The sequence below is a fragment of the Silurus meridionalis genome, chromosome 12 (assembly GCF_014805685.1).
Source record: "Silurus meridionalis isolate SWU-2019-XX chromosome 12, ASM1480568v1, whole genome shotgun sequence".
Taxonomy (NCBI): domain Eukaryota; kingdom Metazoa; phylum Chordata; class Actinopteri; order Siluriformes; family Siluridae; genus Silurus; species Silurus meridionalis.
The window spans coordinates 12,504,773-12,524,588 of NC_060895.1; the positions used below are offsets into that span (position 1 = coordinate 12,504,773).

The 19,816-nt window shown below is 36.6% G+C and overlaps 1 protein-coding gene across 2 annotated transcripts; it reads right to left on the minus strand.

The window, feature by feature from the left end:
* Positions 1 to 550: 550 nt before the first annotated feature.
* On the minus strand, positions 551 to 16,862 carry kiaa0753 (KIAA0753 ortholog). 2 transcript variants are annotated; one of them, XM_046862125.1, is made up of 17 exons: positions 16,495 to 16,862; positions 15,027 to 15,314; positions 14,661 to 14,913; positions 14,466 to 14,572; positions 14,049 to 14,111; positions 13,744 to 13,965; positions 12,632 to 12,812; positions 11,703 to 11,890; positions 11,301 to 11,434; positions 10,385 to 10,531; positions 9,724 to 9,813; positions 9,555 to 9,642; positions 9,162 to 9,284; positions 8,877 to 8,952; positions 8,189 to 8,309; positions 3,765 to 3,983; positions 551 to 2,055 (listed from the first exon to the last, which is right to left on the minus strand). In XM_046862125.1, exons 1-17 carry the CDS (start codon positions 16,606 to 16,608, stop codon positions 1,917 to 1,919), a joined length of 2,553 nt encoding a protein of 850 aa, XP_046718081.1. In that variant the 5' UTR covers positions 16,609 to 16,862; the 3' UTR covers positions 551 to 1,916. The 2 variants fall into 2 exon arrangements, with proteins under 2 accessions (XP_046718081.1, XP_046718082.1); XM_046862126.1 differs by having other exon boundaries at positions 552 to 2,055; positions 10,385 to 10,528.
* Positions 16,863 to 19,816: the final 2,954 nt, after the last annotated feature.

The window sequence follows — 19,816 nt, forward strand, 5'->3', positions numbered from 1 at the left end:
TAAACATTCACAACATCCATATGATGAAGTTTTTGGTAATTTGACTACATTTATTTATTTAATTTTTTATTTTTTTGTTCATTTATGGTATGTGTCACTAGTGTCAGAGGTCACAGTCAAGAGTAAAGCTTTTCAGTTACGATTTCTACCACAGGAAGGTCTACAAACTGAGAACCGACAAGCTTTATTGTTTTTTTTTTTGGAAAATTATGTGCCAATGGCTTAAGGCCACTTTTCGGTAAGTATTTAAATATTTTCTTCTTTGTCAGCTATAGTTAAATTAATAAATGTCCTGAAGGATACCATCTGTGTAAAGCTTTGTTTTTTAGACTGTAGGCTTCTACTTTGCATATCTATTCAAATTATTTTGACTGTTTATCATATACATTGCTGAAAAGTTCTTAGCAGATTGTGGTAAAATCTAAGCATCGATCAGTGAAATATCATTAGGGGACTATGACATTGGGGGAAAGAAAAGGTAATTGTGGACAATTACTAGACCAAGCTGATGTGATTTTCAGTGCAATTACTTGAGTTTAATGTAACATCTACCATTTACTCGGTATTCATGCAGTTATTAAGTCATATTACAACATGACAGCTGTTGTGCATTCAACATAGCAAATAACAAACTGCTAATGTAATTAAATATTTAATAACTACTGTGTATTTAATAAAACTATGAATATAAATTCAGTGCTCTTGTGCAGAAGTAACAGCTATATTTCCCTTTTAATTTCTGTTTGAGGAATCTACTGTTTATAATGAATATTTCATGACCAATGTGTTACATTCATAGAAGCAATGAATAACTAAACCTGCATTTATGACTGTGTCCATATAAAAACTGTTTCAAGGTTTTAATTCTGAAACCCAAAATTTCTTTATCAGTAAAAAAAGATGCTGTGATATTTTACATACTTTATCATTTGAACACAAAATAAACTTCTTACTCATTAAACCCAAGGCCACATGGCACATCAGCATTCAAATTCACTCTGAACCTTTAAATGAACACTGATAGAAGCTAAAATATTAGGACCAGGTAAATCTTTTGCAATTTCTGTAAACAGGTCACAATACATTCCCAAATATTCCTTAAGAGAGTAAGACTATTATTATCAGACAGAAAGTTCAACAAGACAAACCTTTTTTTAGTGTAGTTGCCATAGTGGTTCTTGCAAAACAGCTACCAAGAAACACATCCTATTGAGTGAATCTTTTAGTTGAATAATTTTACTGCAAATTAAACAAAATAAAGAACAGATAATCCTAATTGCTAAATCACTCTGGTAAAAATGGTTTATTTCAGTTATATTAGTAGTATACATTATTTCATGTATAAATAAAGTATTATGTATTTAAACTTTGAAAAAGAAGCCATTTTGGAATAACCCAGTTGTCTATATAACACCAGTGAGAAAGTTTTTAAAACGAAACTTTCTTACATTTTATAGACCACACACTTATACACACATTCAATAAAACAATGGCTCATAGCTTCAATTACTGTATGTGTCATCAATTTCAAGCATGTTGTCTATCACCTACTTTGGCTCCCTTGTGCAATATATGAATTTAATGCACTTTTCTCATATACCACTTAAGAACAGCATGAACATCACATAACAATAAAACATCTAAAGTTCAGTAGGGACAGACATGGAGGAAAAAACATGAACAAAGGCCCAGTGTCCTTGAGCCTGGCCATTGATTCATATGGGCATGAGTATTCTGGTATAGACCGGGTTAGGGAAAAGGAAATGTATGCTAATTTTAAATTCAATAAAAGTGTAAGAAGTAGAATAGAGTATTGTGAGGGTCAAGCATGATTCACATTCATTATCTTAATGCTAAAAAAATACTATTCCTGAGGTAAATAAAAAAATAAAAAAATAATTCTATTGGTTACCCTGCTACGAAACAGATGCAAAAGGAGGCTGAGTTGGCTGAAGAAACTCTGAGGTGAAGATGGCCTCTGCATACTCTTCACAAACATCCTGGAATTCGGCTGCCACATCAGCCAGGGCCTCCATTATCAGCTCCTCAGCCAAACTGAGAGAAAACAGACAGAACAAAATAAACACTAGCTTTCTTCTCTTTACGCAGGCTATAGTTTGTTCTGGTACTTTATTCCACGTCAGAGGACTTTTGTTTTGTTCACCAGTCAATATTATTGGTTAATCTAAAATCTGAAACCTGACATATTCCCTTCATTTTATATTCTGAGATCCTGAGGATTTTTTGTTTATTCCAGACAAGCACAAATGCAAACTACAGATTCTTACTGAAACCAAAATTGCAGGACTATCAATGGTGACTCATCATTCCTCGAGAGGCTGCGTAGACTAGTCAAGTAAAACATTTATAATTCACTGCTCTGGGGAGCTAAAGATTAGTCAGGCAGATGTTACAATAAACTTCACATTGTCAAAAACAGTGCAGAAAAATAAAAAGTTTATTTTTGTACATATTCTTTGCTTCAATAAGAACATATCACTTTGTCAAGGTGGTGTGGGACTGTTATCTGAATTCCACACCTGCTTGCACTGTGGCATAGTGAATTCCATCGTGACTTACACGGTGCGATAGAAGACATTCTATACCACGACTTGCACATTACATCCCACTCAGCTATTTTCAAACCTCACCATGGTGCATACCACCTTATAAGAGTCTAATCCAGATGAGCTTTCAGATGCAATTAAATACAGAGCTGAACATAGCAGGAGAAACCTCCCAGATTAACTACCATACTTCAGCTGAGCTACCATTGTATCCACCAAAGTGGAAAAAAGAAAAGTGAATAAAAAGAATAAAGTGAAAAAAGAGTTAAGAATTAATGTCCTTATACATGCAATACATTATAATTATGCACTTTCAATGACTGCAGTTTAAAACAATTTAAATTGAGATTTGTTGCCTGTATATGTCTGTTTATTCAAGTACAGTGATGCACTGTTTGCTGCTGTTTATCAGCACCATTCTGCACTAATACTAAAACAGTGATGCCCTGAATATTCACTTGATCTAAAAAACTGATGACTAGTTGAATATCTTTTGAAATACTAGTAAAAATGAAAAGCCTTATCTGTAGTGTAGTGGGAATCTTCTAAGCGCATCTGTGTTCACTTTAATCGTGTATTTGGGAGTTCAAATGAAGGGCTTTCTGATCATCATTTCAAAAATTCGGTTTGCAATGCTAATATTGTGGGGGGTGTACTGGATATACACAATTACAAAGACATTTATGCACAGAGATCATACACAACAGTCTGAATATAGTGCAACTAAGCACTATATAAAGCAGAGCTTTTTTCCTAGGCTGTAATTAAAGATTTATTAATTATAACACTGGGGAAACAGCAATATATTTTACATATAATATTTTATGCTTTATTTATATTTTTATATACATATGTATGTATATTAGGTCTGCAGCCATCGATTATTTTAATGATATGATAATAGTGATAATGAAAAACATAAAGATCAATTTTAAATTACTTTTGAAAAGGTAAACGCACTGTATGTATGTGTTTTCTTTGTGTTTTATGAAATATAAATATTATATGTTCTTTGTGTAATGTTCCCAATCTATATCTTCGTTGCGTAAACATGCAAAGCCACATGTCCTATTCATCATGTTCATGTTTATATATATATATATATATATATATATATATATATATATATATATATATATATATATATATATATATATAAAATCACACACACATATGTTCTATATGTTAGTTTCCTACCTTTCAGCGACAGTCCAGGGTTTAAAACTGCCTACTGCTGCATGGGAAACCCGGCGCAGGTAGGAATCATATTCCCCCTGGTACTTCTGGACGTTCTTCTGAATGCTGCAGGGAACATTCAACTGAATCCCACCTTTCCTTTGTGCTTGGAATGTGTTTAGACCACTGGCAAAAACATCAGGAGGTTCCTCATCCAGCAAGGAGCTTTCTGACCCTATACTGAAGATGCACACAAGATACTTGTTATTTAACACATTTCATAATTTGTTTCTACATTATAGCTACAATCAACTATTTATGTAGGAATGTATGCACAGGCATGAGCTACAAGCTGAGAGCTCTGTTGAAAGGCTCACAGTGAGTGACCATTCATGCTGATCACATGAAGTAAGATGCATGTTAAGCCCCTTCTAGGTAAACCTAGTTAACAGTTCCCAGTGTGCCCAAATTAGTCATATAGAAGCTGAAGCACTTTCATTATCCAAATTAATCAATAATTGCTGGAACTAATAGCTACCTGAAGCTATTCCAGCTTGCACTGTGAAAAGTACACTGTCAGAAAAAAAGAAAGTTGCCAAGAATAATAAAAAAGCACAAGTTTTGGAAACCTGTCTGTGCTTATATGATTTCTGTTGCAACTGGAGTTAGTGAGCTCTCCCTTCACCCAGGCTCAACGCGTTACAACGGCTTGTATCTAAACAGTAGCTTACCAAGAAAGTCATTGTTCACTGTCTTCCTCCTTCCTTTCACAACTATTTCTCTTGGGAGTTTATCTTTTAGCATTGTCGAGCGTTTAAGAAAAAAGTTTTTTCTCCCGATGCCGTGCAGCTCAGAACACAGGTGAGGTGCGTTTTTTTGTTTCCGTTAGGAAATTTCATTGGTCTAATGTTAAAAATGTAAAAAATTCATAAATTAGCTGCTTCGTTGTTTAAGCCGCGGGGTTCAAAACGTGGGGAAAAAGTAGCGGCTTATAGCCCGAAAAATACGGTAAGTTTCGAATCCAGTGTACCAGTGAAGATTTTTTCATTGATAAAGACTGAAAGCACTTTTGTACATTGCTCTGGACAAGGGCTTCTGCTAAATGACATAAATGTAAAAGTAATAAGTAAACTTAGCATTCTTTTATTTGCTGTACAAGACAGATTGGTGTGGCTTTTTGTTAAAAAATTGTATGGATATGATATTTGGCAGTGCAGCAGATGAGAGCACTAAATGTATACAGGGTAGCTAACATGAACAGCAGAGAGTCACAGCTGAGCTCAGGAAAATATCCAACAAAAGGCCTTGTTTACTAAATCTGAACACACAAAAAGGCATGCCAGAAACCATTTCGGGTTCTCACTAGCCACTGGGTTTGAAGATGACAGTAGTTGAGGGTATGTTTTTAAAAAAGTAATGACTGTGAAAAGTTATTTTTAACTGAGTCATGACCAGAAGCAAGATAATAACCTACTTTTACTGAGCACACAATGTGAGGGAGACTGACCTAGTCTGAGGGAATCATATTCAAAATAAGGCAGCAAACACAGCATTGCATAAAAATCTTACACCATGCCACAGCAGTGCTGTAGGATCTCCACTGATCTGCTCAAATGAGCTTGTAGACACAATAATTAAATATCAGTCTCTGCTTCTCTCTGGAGTCATTCAATTCCTCTTCCCAACATGCACCACCAGCTCACTTATTCATACTCTAAATATGTACACTTTGCTTCAAGAAAATAACTAGAAGTGTTTTACCTGGTCAGAGAATTTTGCATAATTCTCCACTAAAAAAGCGTTTCCAATGGATGAGCCAATCAGTTAAGAATACTACATTGTTGCAATTTCTATTTCTTTGTGAGCCAAGATGTGTTTAAATATCCCTGCTGGATTTGCTTGCCCTTGTTGCTTTGGCACTATGCAAGCCGAGCTTAAACGTACCGATAGGGCTAAAAATAATGCTGATGATCGATTGGTCTTTAGTTGTCATAGAAAAGTTCTGATTAATGTGTCTGGTTGAAATTGTTTCTCTATGGGCTCAGAATTCATCAGTAGAAGGCTGGTGTAATGTCTGCCAAAGTTTATCAAGCTCTTAAACAGATTTCAAAGCAAACACTCTATAAAAGTTAAATGAAATACACTACAGTTTGTAAAGACAAGCCTGTGCCCTGAAGAAAGCCTGTTCCCTTAAAAAGTAATCTTTTTTCTTTTTTTCCTCACACGAATTAATAAATAATAACTAAAGAAATCAGGCCAAACCTTGCTTTGAACCTTTTTCCAACCTTATAAAACAAAAATTTCAGGACTATCAATGGTGGAGCAGCTTTCCTGGAAAGGTTGCATAGACTAGTCAAGTAAAACATTTATAATTTATTGCTCTGGGGAGCTCAAATTTCAGGCATATGTTAGTGCAAATGATTAATTAGATTAAGACTCATTTACAATAAACTTCACATTGTCAAAACAGTGCAAAAATATTATTTATTATCTTTTTTTTGCTTTAATGGAACATATCACTTTGTCATCGTGGTGTGGAACCGTTATCTGAATTCCACACCTGCCCGCTTGCACCGTGGCATAGTGAATTCCGTCATGACTAACACGGTGTGATAGCAGGCATTCCATGGTGACTCACACATCACTATCCAATCCCACTCAGCTATTTTCGAGCCTCACAATGATGCATAATACCTTAAAGAAGCTGACACAGACTAGCTGTCAGATGTCATTAAACACCAGAGCTGAACCAGATTAGCTACTTCAGCTGAGCTGCCATTGCATCCACCAAAATACAATATCTGCCATAGTTTCTCACACTTTTATACTTCAAAGCAAACTCCCTATAATAACAAACTGATGGGCTATAATATATTGGTTGTGCTATAATGTTGGCTTTGCCCAAACTGTTGCCACAAAAGCTGAAAGCAAAGCATTGTTAAATATGTCTATTTATGTTGCATAATTAAAGTTTCCTTCACTGAACCAAGGGGTTTGAATCTGTTTCAGAATGACAGTATCCCTGTGTACAAAGTGATGGTGGGAGTGGAAAGACTCATGTACACAGAGCACCGACCTTAAATCTATAGGATAAATTAATATCTTGATCACTCAACGCCTGACCTGATTAATTCTCAAAAGGTTGAATAGCCAAATTCCTAGAGCCACACTCCAAAGGGATTTGGGACAAAATAATAATAAATGATACTAGTGTATGATGTATTTGTGTAATAACAGCAGCTATCACGTTTATCTACTCCTACATATTTAATTTAGATAGCCTTCCTGCATATAACAAAAGCATGACCATCCTGGAAGAGATCATGGTAATAATAAAAATCATATCAAACATATTATGATGGAGACATTTCCTCATGAAAAATATGTCAGAATAACTTTGACCTCACTAGGATTTGCTACTCTCTAAAGACCATTCCAGCAAAATGTCCCACACCTAAACAGGCCCACTGGTTTTTTTACCTCTCTGTTCTTCTATTTACTTTATAGCATATTGCACATTGATGAGTGGTATATTTTTTTGTTAACCACAAAATAAAGACACTTGAGATGTTTTGAGATCGTCTTTCAATACAAGAGAATGGGAAATGAGAAAAATGGTCAGTCGCATTTAATTGCCTGTCACACTGGCATTATTGCAGATGTGAAATTGAATTTCTGGATTATTGATGAACCTGCTTGCTATTTTTGTGTGGGGAAAAAGAAGAACTGAGTAGGCCAGGCCAATCAGAGAAGCCCATTGGCTGTGTATAGGATGCTCATCGAGACCCAGAAGGTCCAGAATTCATATCCCTTCACACAGAGCAAAACGCAAGAGACATTATCACATCTAACTACCGAACTACCGTACTACCGAAATAAGACCAATAACCTTCAAAATTTAAGGATGCAAGGTTATAGTATGGGAGAATAGGAAGTTCAAAAACACAGACGTGTGGGTTTAACTTTTTTGCTTAGACCCCCAGTGTCTTTAGCAAGTCTCAAGCGTTTTCTCTCTTGGCTGACATTGGTTATGTTAGAGCCTTCATTTTGTTTTTTTCCTTCACAAAGCATCATAGAGTGCACAAACAAAACCTGCTAACACACCATTTATTTGCTTTGCTGATGGCTACAAAGCTCAAAGGATGTTGCCTGTTAGCGTTATAATGCAGAGGTTGATCTAATAGATTTATTTCTATGATGGATTTAATGGTGTGTGTCATAAACTCAATTAAAGGACACAACCATTTAATCACTAATCCCCTTTTGAATACATTATCCTTCATTCAAATATTTAACATACAGACAGATGGGGAAAGAATTCAAAGATAAAACATCTATCATAGCTATATTGTATTAATCAAATGGAGAGAAAGAGAGCATGTGTGCCCACTTGAGCACTTAGAACCCTTATGGTGTATTATGTCAGACCATTCACAGATACTTACCCTGTCTCCACTGGCTTCTTTAAGACAATGTCTCCTATACTGGTGCATCTCTGAGCTGGTTTGGTCAGTCTAATAGGTTGTGGAGATGCAGGTCTGGATTTATTATGCTTTCTATTGGTTCCTAAAGCAAAAACATAAGAGCAACAATTGTGTCAACAAGGTGGTGCCACCTGCTGGACAATACTACCAAATTAATTAAAAACAGTAAACTCAAGGTTGAAGGTTGTTTATTTGTTTCTTACTTAATCATCCCACAATGCAACAACAAACAGAGAACATACTCACTGATAATTAAACATAATAAACTAGGATATAGTAAAAAAATGTATAATATTTAATTAATAATTATTTACTACTTATTTACTAGTATTTAACATGCCATTTACACAAAGAATGCACAATGTTTGTCAAATATGCAAAGATCTGCAAGGTTTGCAATTGGTTAAGTAACCTGATGATGTTTAAGAAAAGCCATATTGTGCATAATTGAAGTCATCAGAAGTTTTACAGACTACAGTAAAACGTAAACAAAGTTTTATGTACAGTTTAAAATACACATCCGGAACACAAATATACAGATTGAGCAGATATTACTTAGGCAAAACACTCCTTTTTGTATCTTTAGGTTTGTGCTTTTTTTTTAACTGTAAATCTCTAAAACACCAAATTATTTATCTTTCATATTTACCTGTGTCTATATCCCAAAGAAGAGGGTCAGAGTAAGAAATCATAGCAAAACGGCGCCGCACTTCCTCCTCATCTTTCTAAATTAGGATGCAAATATGAACACAATATATATTCAGGCAGCAATTTGACCAATACGTTTATGTGGTAATTGTTATAAAATCAACTCTAAGTCAACAGAACATTTTAACAAATACAATAATGCTTTACCCTAACTTTGCCCAGACATATTCATATATTAAATTATTAATATTCATGTGTTAGGGATAAGAAAGAACAAATTGGTGACCTCTATCTCCTCCATGCGCAGTAGCATATTCTCTAAAACAGGGTTCTGCAGTAGTGCGTCATGCTCCCAGCTCACCCCCTGCATGGCACCAGCTGTGGCCTCTATATCGGTACCCACTGCAGTCTAAGCACAGAGAAACACATAAGCACAGCATGAAAGTGGTACAAAAAAGTAATTATATACTTAATTATAATAATTAGTCATTATAAAGTTACATCATATGACCAATAGTATGCATTGTATGTATTGTATTGTACCTGATCTTCACACCCATATCTGTTTTTATCTGTACCATTCCAGATTCAGTCCCCTTTGCTAACCTCTACTCTTCTAAAAGGGTTCTCAATAGATTTTAGACCATGGTTATTGTGATTTTTTTTTTTCAATAATTACCTGCACACAATCCAGCAGAGGTTGGAGTGTATCTCTAGTTGCGTGCATAGCTCCCTTTGTCCTTAGTGTTGGGGAACCTGCCACAGCCCTATTACACAAATAAACTAAAGTAGGTCAAGCCAAAACACCTAAACATTTACACATAGCATAAACATGAGGCCTTCTGTACCTGACTATTTGAACAGCTCCCATGTCCTCTTTAGTGAGATGATTTAGTTCTCTCTCTCTGTTTTCTGTTATTGCATCCGGCCAGGCTTGCCTACATTGCATATACAGACACTAATAAATTCAGACATTCTTCATTCATAAGCAAAAAACATGAAATACATCACAAAAGCTCTCCAAGACAACACATGCATGGATCAAGTGACTTTTCACAATTATATAAAAATGATATTAGTCACAGCCCAGGACAAAAGAATAATTCCAGGAGAGATCTACGGAAATGACTGATTTGTTATTTAACCTTTGGCTGTAAACTACACTTGAAATTAACTGATATGTATGTACAGTTAAAGACAGCAGAAGGAAATAATAAGATAATTTTCACAGTGGAAAAGGGACAGGTGGTGATAGTTTCATCAAAACCCAATGAGCAAATTCTCTTAAAATCAGAGATTAATATTTTGGAAAACTGGTACACAGCCCAGAGGTTTAAGGAATATTCCAGTTGCAAATCCACAAAGTGTAAAAAGAAGAACTTAATACAATGCAAAGAACAGAAACTGCCACATGCTCATCATAGGCTATACACTTGTTACTCAAGAGTTTCTGTAAAAGTTCCTGCAATTATAAAGCTATGCTGTATGTAGACTAAAGTTGTGTCTGACCTGAGGGCCTCATTCTGGGCATTTCTGATGTCTTCACTGCTGGTCTTTTCCCTGCTTTGGCTTTTTCCTTGTACACCTGAGGGCAGTGATGAGTCTTTCATTGGGGAGAAGAGACATCTCGGCTCTGGTCTGCTGGACACAGCTCTGCTAAAACAAATATATAATTTTGCGTTTTAATAAATAAATATATATATATATATATATATATATATATATATATATATATATATATATATATATGCTGAATAAAATGAAGAACTAGTTAATAAATAGGCACAAGTACAAGCAGAAACAAAAGATTTAAGAACAAATGTTTATTGGACATTCATGAATTTCAATTTAAGATCAATTATATTTCTTCTTGTCCTGCAATCATTTCTACTAATGCTATATAATCTACTAATCAGCTCTAAAACCCCAATTGAATCCTTCAATACAATAAAGACAAATAAAGTAACTGATATTATGCAATAATATATTTATTTAAATGATAAAAGATAGAAACGTAGAAAATCAACTTAAAAAATTGAATTCTTGACTTCTATTCATCGTAAACATATTTGTTACTATATTGAGTAAGAAAGTTGATGACCAAGAAAATTATACTACAAAAAATGGCTATATATTTCAAACCACATAAGATCTAAACTGTCAATGAGATTCTAACCATACTGAAGATGTTTTCACATTTCTTTAATGCACTTTAATGCACTCCCTGTTTCCCCAAAAGAATAAGGCAACATTTCAGCAACTTTTCCTCAATAGGTTTGTTTATCTAAAAAAAACTCCTAATAACAATGTTTCATTCATTGTACATTCATTCATAAAATTTACTCACACACCTTGCAAAGTTCATAATTATACACAGTGAGGTGGAGAAAGTGTGTGCTTTTACATGGGTGTGTTAGTGACTGACCGGTGTTTCCCAGGAGAATGAGGAGATGTTGGGATCCATGGCACTGATACCGCTCTCTGTGGTAACTGGCTTTCTCTGAGCTTGGATGAAACAGTGGGCTGCTGGAAGCCAGCATCCCGAACATGACTACATGGCTGTAGGAATTAAGATATAAGTCTTTGTCATAAACATATCCAGTTAAAGCATAAAGCTGTATGTTACATATCCAAAATATGGTTAATAGCTAATTTATTATTACCTAATACACTATTAGTTATTTTTATAATCAATAGTTATTAGTAGTGATTGTAATGATTATTAAATTGCTTCTCCTGCTTTTTTTTTCCCCTGTCAGATTAGAATACAAGCATTAAAGATGTAAAAACTCACTGAACCATATTTTGTGATGAGCCCATGCCTCACCTTGCTCTTGTCTTGATGGGCTGCACCACTAGATGATTTAGGGATGTCTGTTTTTGGCATGCTCCCATTCTTTGCCTCTCTCAATTCCTGCATGCACAACAAGTTCTGGATCCCAACCTTCAGAACCTCCTTGCGCTCTTGATCCAATAATTGTCCTGCTTTTAAAGGCTGGTCTGCTGTTCTTCTGTCTAAACAATCAGAGTAAAAACTACAGTACTTATAAAAGTCCTTCACAATTTCTACTGTATGTTCGTTGTGATGTGATTTTATCATTCAAATTAACAAAATAGTGTGCGTTATCTCATCTTAATAAATATGCTATTTGTTTATATTCAGGTCAGTGCAAAACCAAATGAGCATTTTGAATTATTAGTCACTTCATGATAGATAAATTCACACAACCAAAGTTTTATTGAATTTGAGGGGGACCAGGTCCAAAATAATTATACAAAAATTATCCTTGAATATTAGTTGCCTATTCTCGTAGTTTATATTGACATTGTGATTTGAATAGTTCTCTGGCATGTCTGTTTCCCTTTCATCACCAATATATTACAGTAATGCCCCCTTTATCGCCGTGGTTACGTTCCAAAACCGCCCGCAATAAACGAAAAAAGAACACGATAAACTGACAACACCCCAAAATTGCTATTTTATGTATACAGTACTGTACTGTATCACCATTTTACTTCATTTTATAATTAATATTTCTTTTTAATAATAAATGTCGTTTTTAAATAAAACTTCATAAAAACAATTCCCTATAAGCTTTTTGGTGTATCGTTCTATCCGCGACCCGTGGCTACTTTGTTAATATGTTCTATTATAATCTAAATGTTTTTAACAAACTCTGTTTTTTGATTGATTAAGTCTACATTAGTCATTCTACATTATGAAAAACTCTTTTCTTTAAAAAGATGACAACTTACTCTTTTTAGGAGCTGATGATTTCTTTGGTCGGCGAGCGGCTTTGGCTGTCTGGGCTTTGGGAAATCGTGAATGGGAAGTGCTGCGTCCACTGACCCTGGAAGTCCTCTCTCTTACGGGAGAGATACTCAGTGCATGTTGATCTTGCAGACTATACTGCTTACGCAGTACCAACTCCAGCATCTGCATAAGAATCGTAAGAGTAATTGTAATATGTATAGATATTGCTAGATATTTTAAAGAGTTTAATATTGCTCTATTCCATGCACTCATATTTGAAATATCAGACTACCTAAAAGAGGAATCATGAAAGAAAATAACTACCGTAATTTCCGGACTATAAAGCGCACCCATATATAAGCCGCACCCACTGAATTTTCCAAATATTTTTATATTTAACATAAATAAGCCGCACCTGTGTATAAGCCGCTGGTGTCTACACTAATGTACTTTACACAGGCTTTAACGAAAGACACGTAACACACGGTGTAACGGGTGAAATATGTTTTGGGAATAGCCTGCCGCCGCATTTTTCCGCTATTACTGCATGTGTGGAGACCGAGGATTATATCCTTATTATTTTCTGATGCTCATTTCTAAGTTTCTTTGACTAACCCGTAACGCTGATGCCAAGAAAAAAAAAAAAGCACGAGTTTTGAAACCTGTCTGTGCTTATATGATTTCTGTTGCAACTGGAGTTAGCGAGCTCTCCCTTAGCCCTGACTCAACGTGTTACAACGACTTGTATCTAAACAGTAGCCGACCAAGAAAGTCATTATTCACTGTCTTCCTCCTTCCTTTCACAACTATTGTTCTCGGGGGTTTATCTTTTTACATCGTCGTGCGTTTAAAAATCACCCGATGGAAGTTTTTTCTCCCAAAGCCGTGCAGCTCAGAACACAGGTGAGGTGCGTTTTTTCGTTTCCGTTCGGAAATTTCATTGGTCTAATGTTATGGGGTTCAGTTTTTTGGCCTGAAGTGTGTAACCGGGAAAAACCCAGGAAAAATTCATAAATTAGCCGCTTTGTTGTTTAAGCCGCAGGGTTCAAAACGTGGGGAAAAAAGTAGCGGCTTATAGTCCGGAAAATACGGTTTACTTAAAGTCTGTCATTACTTCTAACTTCTGCAGGATGTCCAGTGTGGTTTCTGGTACAGCTGAGCCCTGGCCCACGTCCAACTTGGCAGAGCACAGTGAGAGCTGGCGTATGAGCTGGCCAAGCTCTTTACATTGGACAGGTACTCTGCTCTCAGCAGGGTCTGACAGCTGCTGAATAAACCCCTGCATGGCTCGAACTGCCCCTCGATGAGCCGCTGCCAACCTGTTTACTGCCCTGCTCTGAAAAAAAAGAACAAATAAACCAAGTTAGTCCCAGCTGGTTTTTAATTCTTAAAACATCTTTAATGTTTCAAATCTCTTACCTTATTAGTAGGCCTCACACTCTGGGAATGCAACTTCTCTAAATCCTGCTGAATTTCTTTCACCTAGATATATATATCATTAATATTAATATTACAAGTCTATATTGCCAGTTAATCAAGTTATTCACCAAACAACAAATTCTTGTTATTCAAGGACTTTGAATGATTTACTGACTGTGGATTTTTAATGCCATGTGCATGTAAAGGCAAAAAAATCAATAAACGAGTGTTTTAATGTCAAGAATGTATTTCAAGCAGAAACAATGGAAGTAAAGGCATAAATAAAAATATCATGATAACATAGACACTATTGTTACTCCACTATTTCTAGTGAATAGCCACACAATTTTAGCATGTGCTGAGTGATTTAAATAAAACCAGTGGAAAAAATTACTTATAGATCAACAATGTACTGACCTGCTGCTGTAAAACGTAAATAATCCGTGCAGAGCGAGCAGCCTGCTCCTGCTGGCGGATCTCAATCCTGCGCTTCTCGTCTGGCTCCACACTCTCCACTATTTGTCCTGTACAGGACAGCACATTCATGACCTCTGCTTTGATCCACACAGACAATATGTAATTAAATTAATTAAGAGATATAACCAGCATTACCTTTATTTACAAGCTGCTCTATTCTTTTCACATAGGTCTCCAGCTCTTTCTGTAGTTTATAGATCTCTTTGCTAAGATGTGGCTCACTGCTGATGGCTTTTGGTCCAGGGTCCCTGGTTGGAGGAGACTGTCCATGTTCAGCCATAGAGCTTTGAAAAAGCTTTTGAGGAGTATATACAAGTACCTGTGTGCACCGTTTTGTCTGCCTCTTTGGACTTCCTGTTCTATGCCTAGATTTAGGGGAAAGCTCATTCTAGATTTGGAAAACAAACAACAGGATTAATGTAAATTAAACAATTGTTAATTCTTATTGTATTGTATATGCTTACACCAAAGATAAATTCCCATTTATGAAAGTACTGGTACCTGATGATCATCATTTTTATTCTTATCTAGACTTGGAGATCTTGTCTTGTGTAACAGACTATTTTTGGATTCTTGTCGTTTTCTGCGCAAGTCTTTTTGGGCTAGTCTCACTGCAGTCTGAAGTTGATCTTCAGAGAGAACAGAAAGGCGTAGGGAGCTACTACAGCTCTCAGCAGCATCCTGCTTTTCCTGATGAGCCATAAGCTTCTCGATCACAATAGGACCTGGAGGACCTACTCGAGTTGTTCGGTTCAGGACATTGGTTGGCATAGCGAGATTAAACAAAAGCTGTGAGAAAGAGGGCAGAATGTGAGAGAAGAAATAGGAATGAAAATAGGGATCCTTGTGGAGAATGGAGTTGTGAGGTAAGGCACTACCTGCTAAAACCAGTGCAAACAATTATCTGTAAAATGAGTCTGCTCTATAAACAGCTAAGTAGAAAAACAGAGGGGAGACTGAGCAGGTGCAATAAAGTGTTTCACTGTACCATAACAGAAACCATGAGTCAGTACTACACCCAATGATGAACATTAGCATTGTATTGTAACTTTGTTATTGTACTGAAGTACATTTTGTATTTTCATTTTGTAAAACAATTACTTCACTATATTTGATTGCATAATATTGTATTGTCACTAGACTACATTTTAGAAGACTGTGCTGTTCTTCGCTACTTTGCTATTTTGGAATTAATACATAAATTGCATTAAATGATAACCTCTTGCGAGACCACATCTCTAACCACATAAACCATAATCCCACAGTTTATAATAGAAAACAATAGAAACAACAGAACAATAAAAAAACTCATTAATATGGTGAATGGAGCATTCTCAGGATTCCAGAGATAATTATAATATAGCTCTTAGGTTTTTATTTTTTTTTACTTTTGATACTTAAATACATTTTTAAAGCATTATATTTACTTCTCACTTGTATTTTTACTGAAGTAGAAATGTAAAAGGAGTACTTGAATGAATGGACATTATATGCCACCCAGATGAGGATGGGTTTTCTTCTCATTTCACTGAACGTTTCTTCCTAATATCATCTCAGGGATTTTTTTCCTTGCTGCCGTCACTGGCTTGCTCATTAGGGATAAACTTATAAGGGATAAAGGAAGAGGTACTAAACTTAAAAAAATTAATTTATAATAATTATAATCTATTTATGTATTCTGTAATCCTGCTTCATGACAATGTCCACTGTTATATGCATACAACTCTATTGAATTAAATACTTCTGGTTAAACTGGATTAATATTTTTAGGAGGCATTTATATATATTTAAGCGGTATGTGTACTTATTTATATACCTTTAAGGAGGTATGTGTACTTATTTATATATCTTTAGGATGTATGTGTACTTGGTTTATTCAATCAAGTAAATGAATAACGCACTTCATCCACAACTGATGACTAGTGACTTAATACTCCGCTTTTAAACATCGTGATCACTTCCGCATTACCTGCGTCTGAGGTCCAGGGATCCGCTGTTTTTTGACCCAGGCTCCATTCTCCACGTAGTTCTTTATGTCCCCAACTGCTCTCATTGGGGATCCGCTCTGATCATCTGTAGCCATCGACACGGAAGTCACAAATATAGATAAAACCTACAACCTACAACACAACTTACTAGACAGCCAATAAGCAACTAGAAAACAAAACCAAATCGAGAATTTGTGACAATCATAAAATCTCATTTGGTCTCCCTGTTCTCCCAATTGATTGATCATTACGATCAATAATTATTTATAAATACAACACAATTAAACGCCCATAGAGACAAAGCTGTAGTTTAAAACGCCGCCATGACAACAACATTCTTCTTCTTGGATTGTGGATAAGGTTAGTGGTGGAAGTAAGACACCGCCATCTAGCGGTTACACATTGTAAGTTTTGTAAGTGTAGCATAGAGCTACACACATATCAAAATAAAAACTTGTAAAATACTACTGGGCAGACTGTAAAATTATGTCCTTGAAACATGAGTTTACTGTCAACAAAACTTTATTATAGCTTATTAAATAACCCTTTAAATTTGTAAAATGAGCAAAAATTTTAAACGTTCAACAATATTGAGTTTTTAATGGTCTTAACAGCAATTCACTGATCAGCCATTATTTACTGGTTTAAATTTGCTACAATGAACATTTAAATCATGATGCTTATTTAACTGTCTTACGGAACATTGTAAATTAACACAAAACATTTTCCAAAAAAAATCTATTCTAGGTTGTTTTTTCCTTAAAAGATTAGTCATTATTTAGTTCTCTTTCATCAGCTCGTGTTCGAGATCCACCTATGGGAAGGGCATCCGTACCTCACCTCTGCAGAAGCATCCAATTGCACCAAGGCTGGCTTGACAGACAGGAGTGCGTGCCCAATGGTAGGTAAGGGACCTACCTTTCCTCAGTTAACATTCCCTCCTCACGACTTCTGTAATCCTACCTCACAGCTTCCTGGTTCCTGGACCGCACTATTTGTCTTCAGGAGGACACATCTTCTGATCAGCCTCCGCCGGACATGCTCGTCCTTAGCCAGGTTATCTTTCGCGAGCCACCCACGCTCGCACCTTTTCTTTTTCCACGCTTCCTCTATGGTTGCAAGTGGCGTGTGTTCAAGGAGTGGTGCAAGAGGCACCAGCTCGTTTCATATCTGTGCTCAGTCGCTGATATATTGGGTTTCATGCATATCGATCGTGGTAGAACCTTTTCTACGATTAAGGTCTATTTGCCGGCTATCGCTGCGTGTCATGCTGGGTTTGGCGTCACTATGGTGGAGCAACACCCCCTTATCCGTAGATTTATGAAGGGTGCTCGCCACTCCTTTCCGGTCACCAGAAGTGTAGTCCCAGAATGGGACCTCTCCATGGTGCTGGAGGTGCAGGCCCAACGGCCTTTTGAGCCCATAGGGGATATCTCCCTTAAACTCATGTCCTCAAAGAAGGCTCTGCTTCTGGCATTGGCTTCTGCCAAATGTGTCAGTGATTTGCATGGACTCTCGGTTCATTCCTCATTCCCCAAATTCTCATTAAATGGAGATAAGCTTTTGCTAAGACCTAACCCGGCCATCATGCCTAAATGCTCCCCAGCTTTCACTGGTGGTGTGACCGAGCTCTCTGCTTTTCACCCTCCTCCTTTTTCCTCTGCGGAGGACAAGAGGCTTATGCCCTGTGCATGCCCTGCGGGGTTACATCGACAGGACAAATTATTTTAGAAGGAGTGACCAGCTCTTTGTCTCTTGGGCCCCCTCGAACACGGGGAATCCCATCTCTAAGCAACACCTCTCTCATTGGCTTGTGGAAGCTATCTCCTTGGCATATGAATCTAAGGGAGTGCAGCGGTCCACTCCACATACCTTTGTCAAGTCCTACCGCTTGATGTTACCCAGACTTTGGTGGCTCATGCAGTCTTAAGTGTGGGCTCTTCGTAGCCTTGTGCTACTAGGCCTGCACTCCTTTTAACAATGACTGCCCAGCCCAATTATGCATGTTTTCAAGCATGATAGTCTGTACCCTTTCCTGACACCCAGATTGGTCCAATCACATGTATATCAACATGTTCTTTTCTGTATGTTGGGTGTCATCAGGTTTTTAGCGTGCATGTTACCACGTCATGTTTTTCATGGCTGGGTTTTTCACCCTCGCAGTGTTTGAGGTCTGCTACTCTGTGACGTGCCAAGCACCACCTTGAGGGTTGTCCTTTGGCTTGCAGGGCCTCGCTGTGAGTGTATTGGGCAAATGGGGCGTTTATATCTCCCATAGGTGGATCTCGAACACAAGATACAATAGGTTACTGTTCGTAATCCCGGTTCTCTGAAACATCGAGTGGAGAGCTTGACCAAGTTTGCCCCGTTTGCTGCACTAGAAGAGAATATGCTCACTGAGGAGAGGTAGCACGTGCAGGTGCTGCATGCACTCGGGTAAGGGGCATTCCCTTACCTGCCATTGAGCACGCGCTCCTGTCTGTCAAGCCAGACTTGGTGCAATTGGATGCTTCTGCAGAGGTCAGGTACGGATGCTATTTCCATAGGTGAATCTCTCCACTTGATGTTTAAGAGAACCTGGGTTACGAACAGTAACCTATTGTTCTGGGCTTTGTTTGGGAGCTACAGTATTTCTTGCTCATTTATGGACTGTGTTTTTTCTGTTTCAGACTAAAGCTTAGTTGTTTTTTTTTTATTTGTTTGTTTATCAGCCCAGCAGTGTTTGTTTATTACATATACTGTCATTTTACAGAGTTCTTTAGCACACTGTAAATCTAACTTTGTCTTTGTTCCACTAAATTGATATTGTATTGATTTGGAATATTATACATCTACATATATTGTACTTTTTTTCTAGTTAAATACTTGTGTATTGTGTTGGCTTATTATGTTTTATGTTTTATATATTTTGATCCTTGAAATTGCCATGTCAGCACTTCACCTGACCCTTGTGATAGGCTTTACCTTGTAAATAGTAATTATTATTATTGTGCAAATGATCAAATGTAAAAGCGGATATACCTTGAATTCATACCAACTGATGATATTTAAAGTAGTTTTCTGGATAAAAAGGAACAAATTTTGCTGTTGTTTGAGATTGAATGAATTGTATTCATGTCTGTACAAGAAATTAAAGCACTGGGGATTTAATTTGGGATTCAATTTTACTGTGTTAAATAAATAAATAGTGTGGCCTCAATTTATGTAGCATGTAGCATCTAAAGTGCATCCAGAAAGTATTCACAGCGCTTCACTTTTTCCACATTTTGTTATGTTACAGCATTATTCCAAGATGGATTAAAT

Excerpts from the sequence above, each read along its gene's own strand:
- kiaa0753 (XM_046862125.1), bottom strand. The coding sequence starts at position 16,608 with ATGGCTACAGATGATCAGAGCGGATCCCCAATGAGAGCAGTTGGGGAC. Across the intron at positions 15,315-16,494 it reads TCCCTGGACCTCAGACGCAG|CTTTTGTTTAATCTCGCTAT; the intron begins GTAATGCGGAAG and ends TCTTTCTCACAG. Across the intron at positions 9,643-9,723 it reads GGAGCTGTTCAAATAGTCAG|GGCTGTGGCAGGTTCCCCAA; the intron begins GTACAGAAGGCC and ends TTTGTGTAATAG.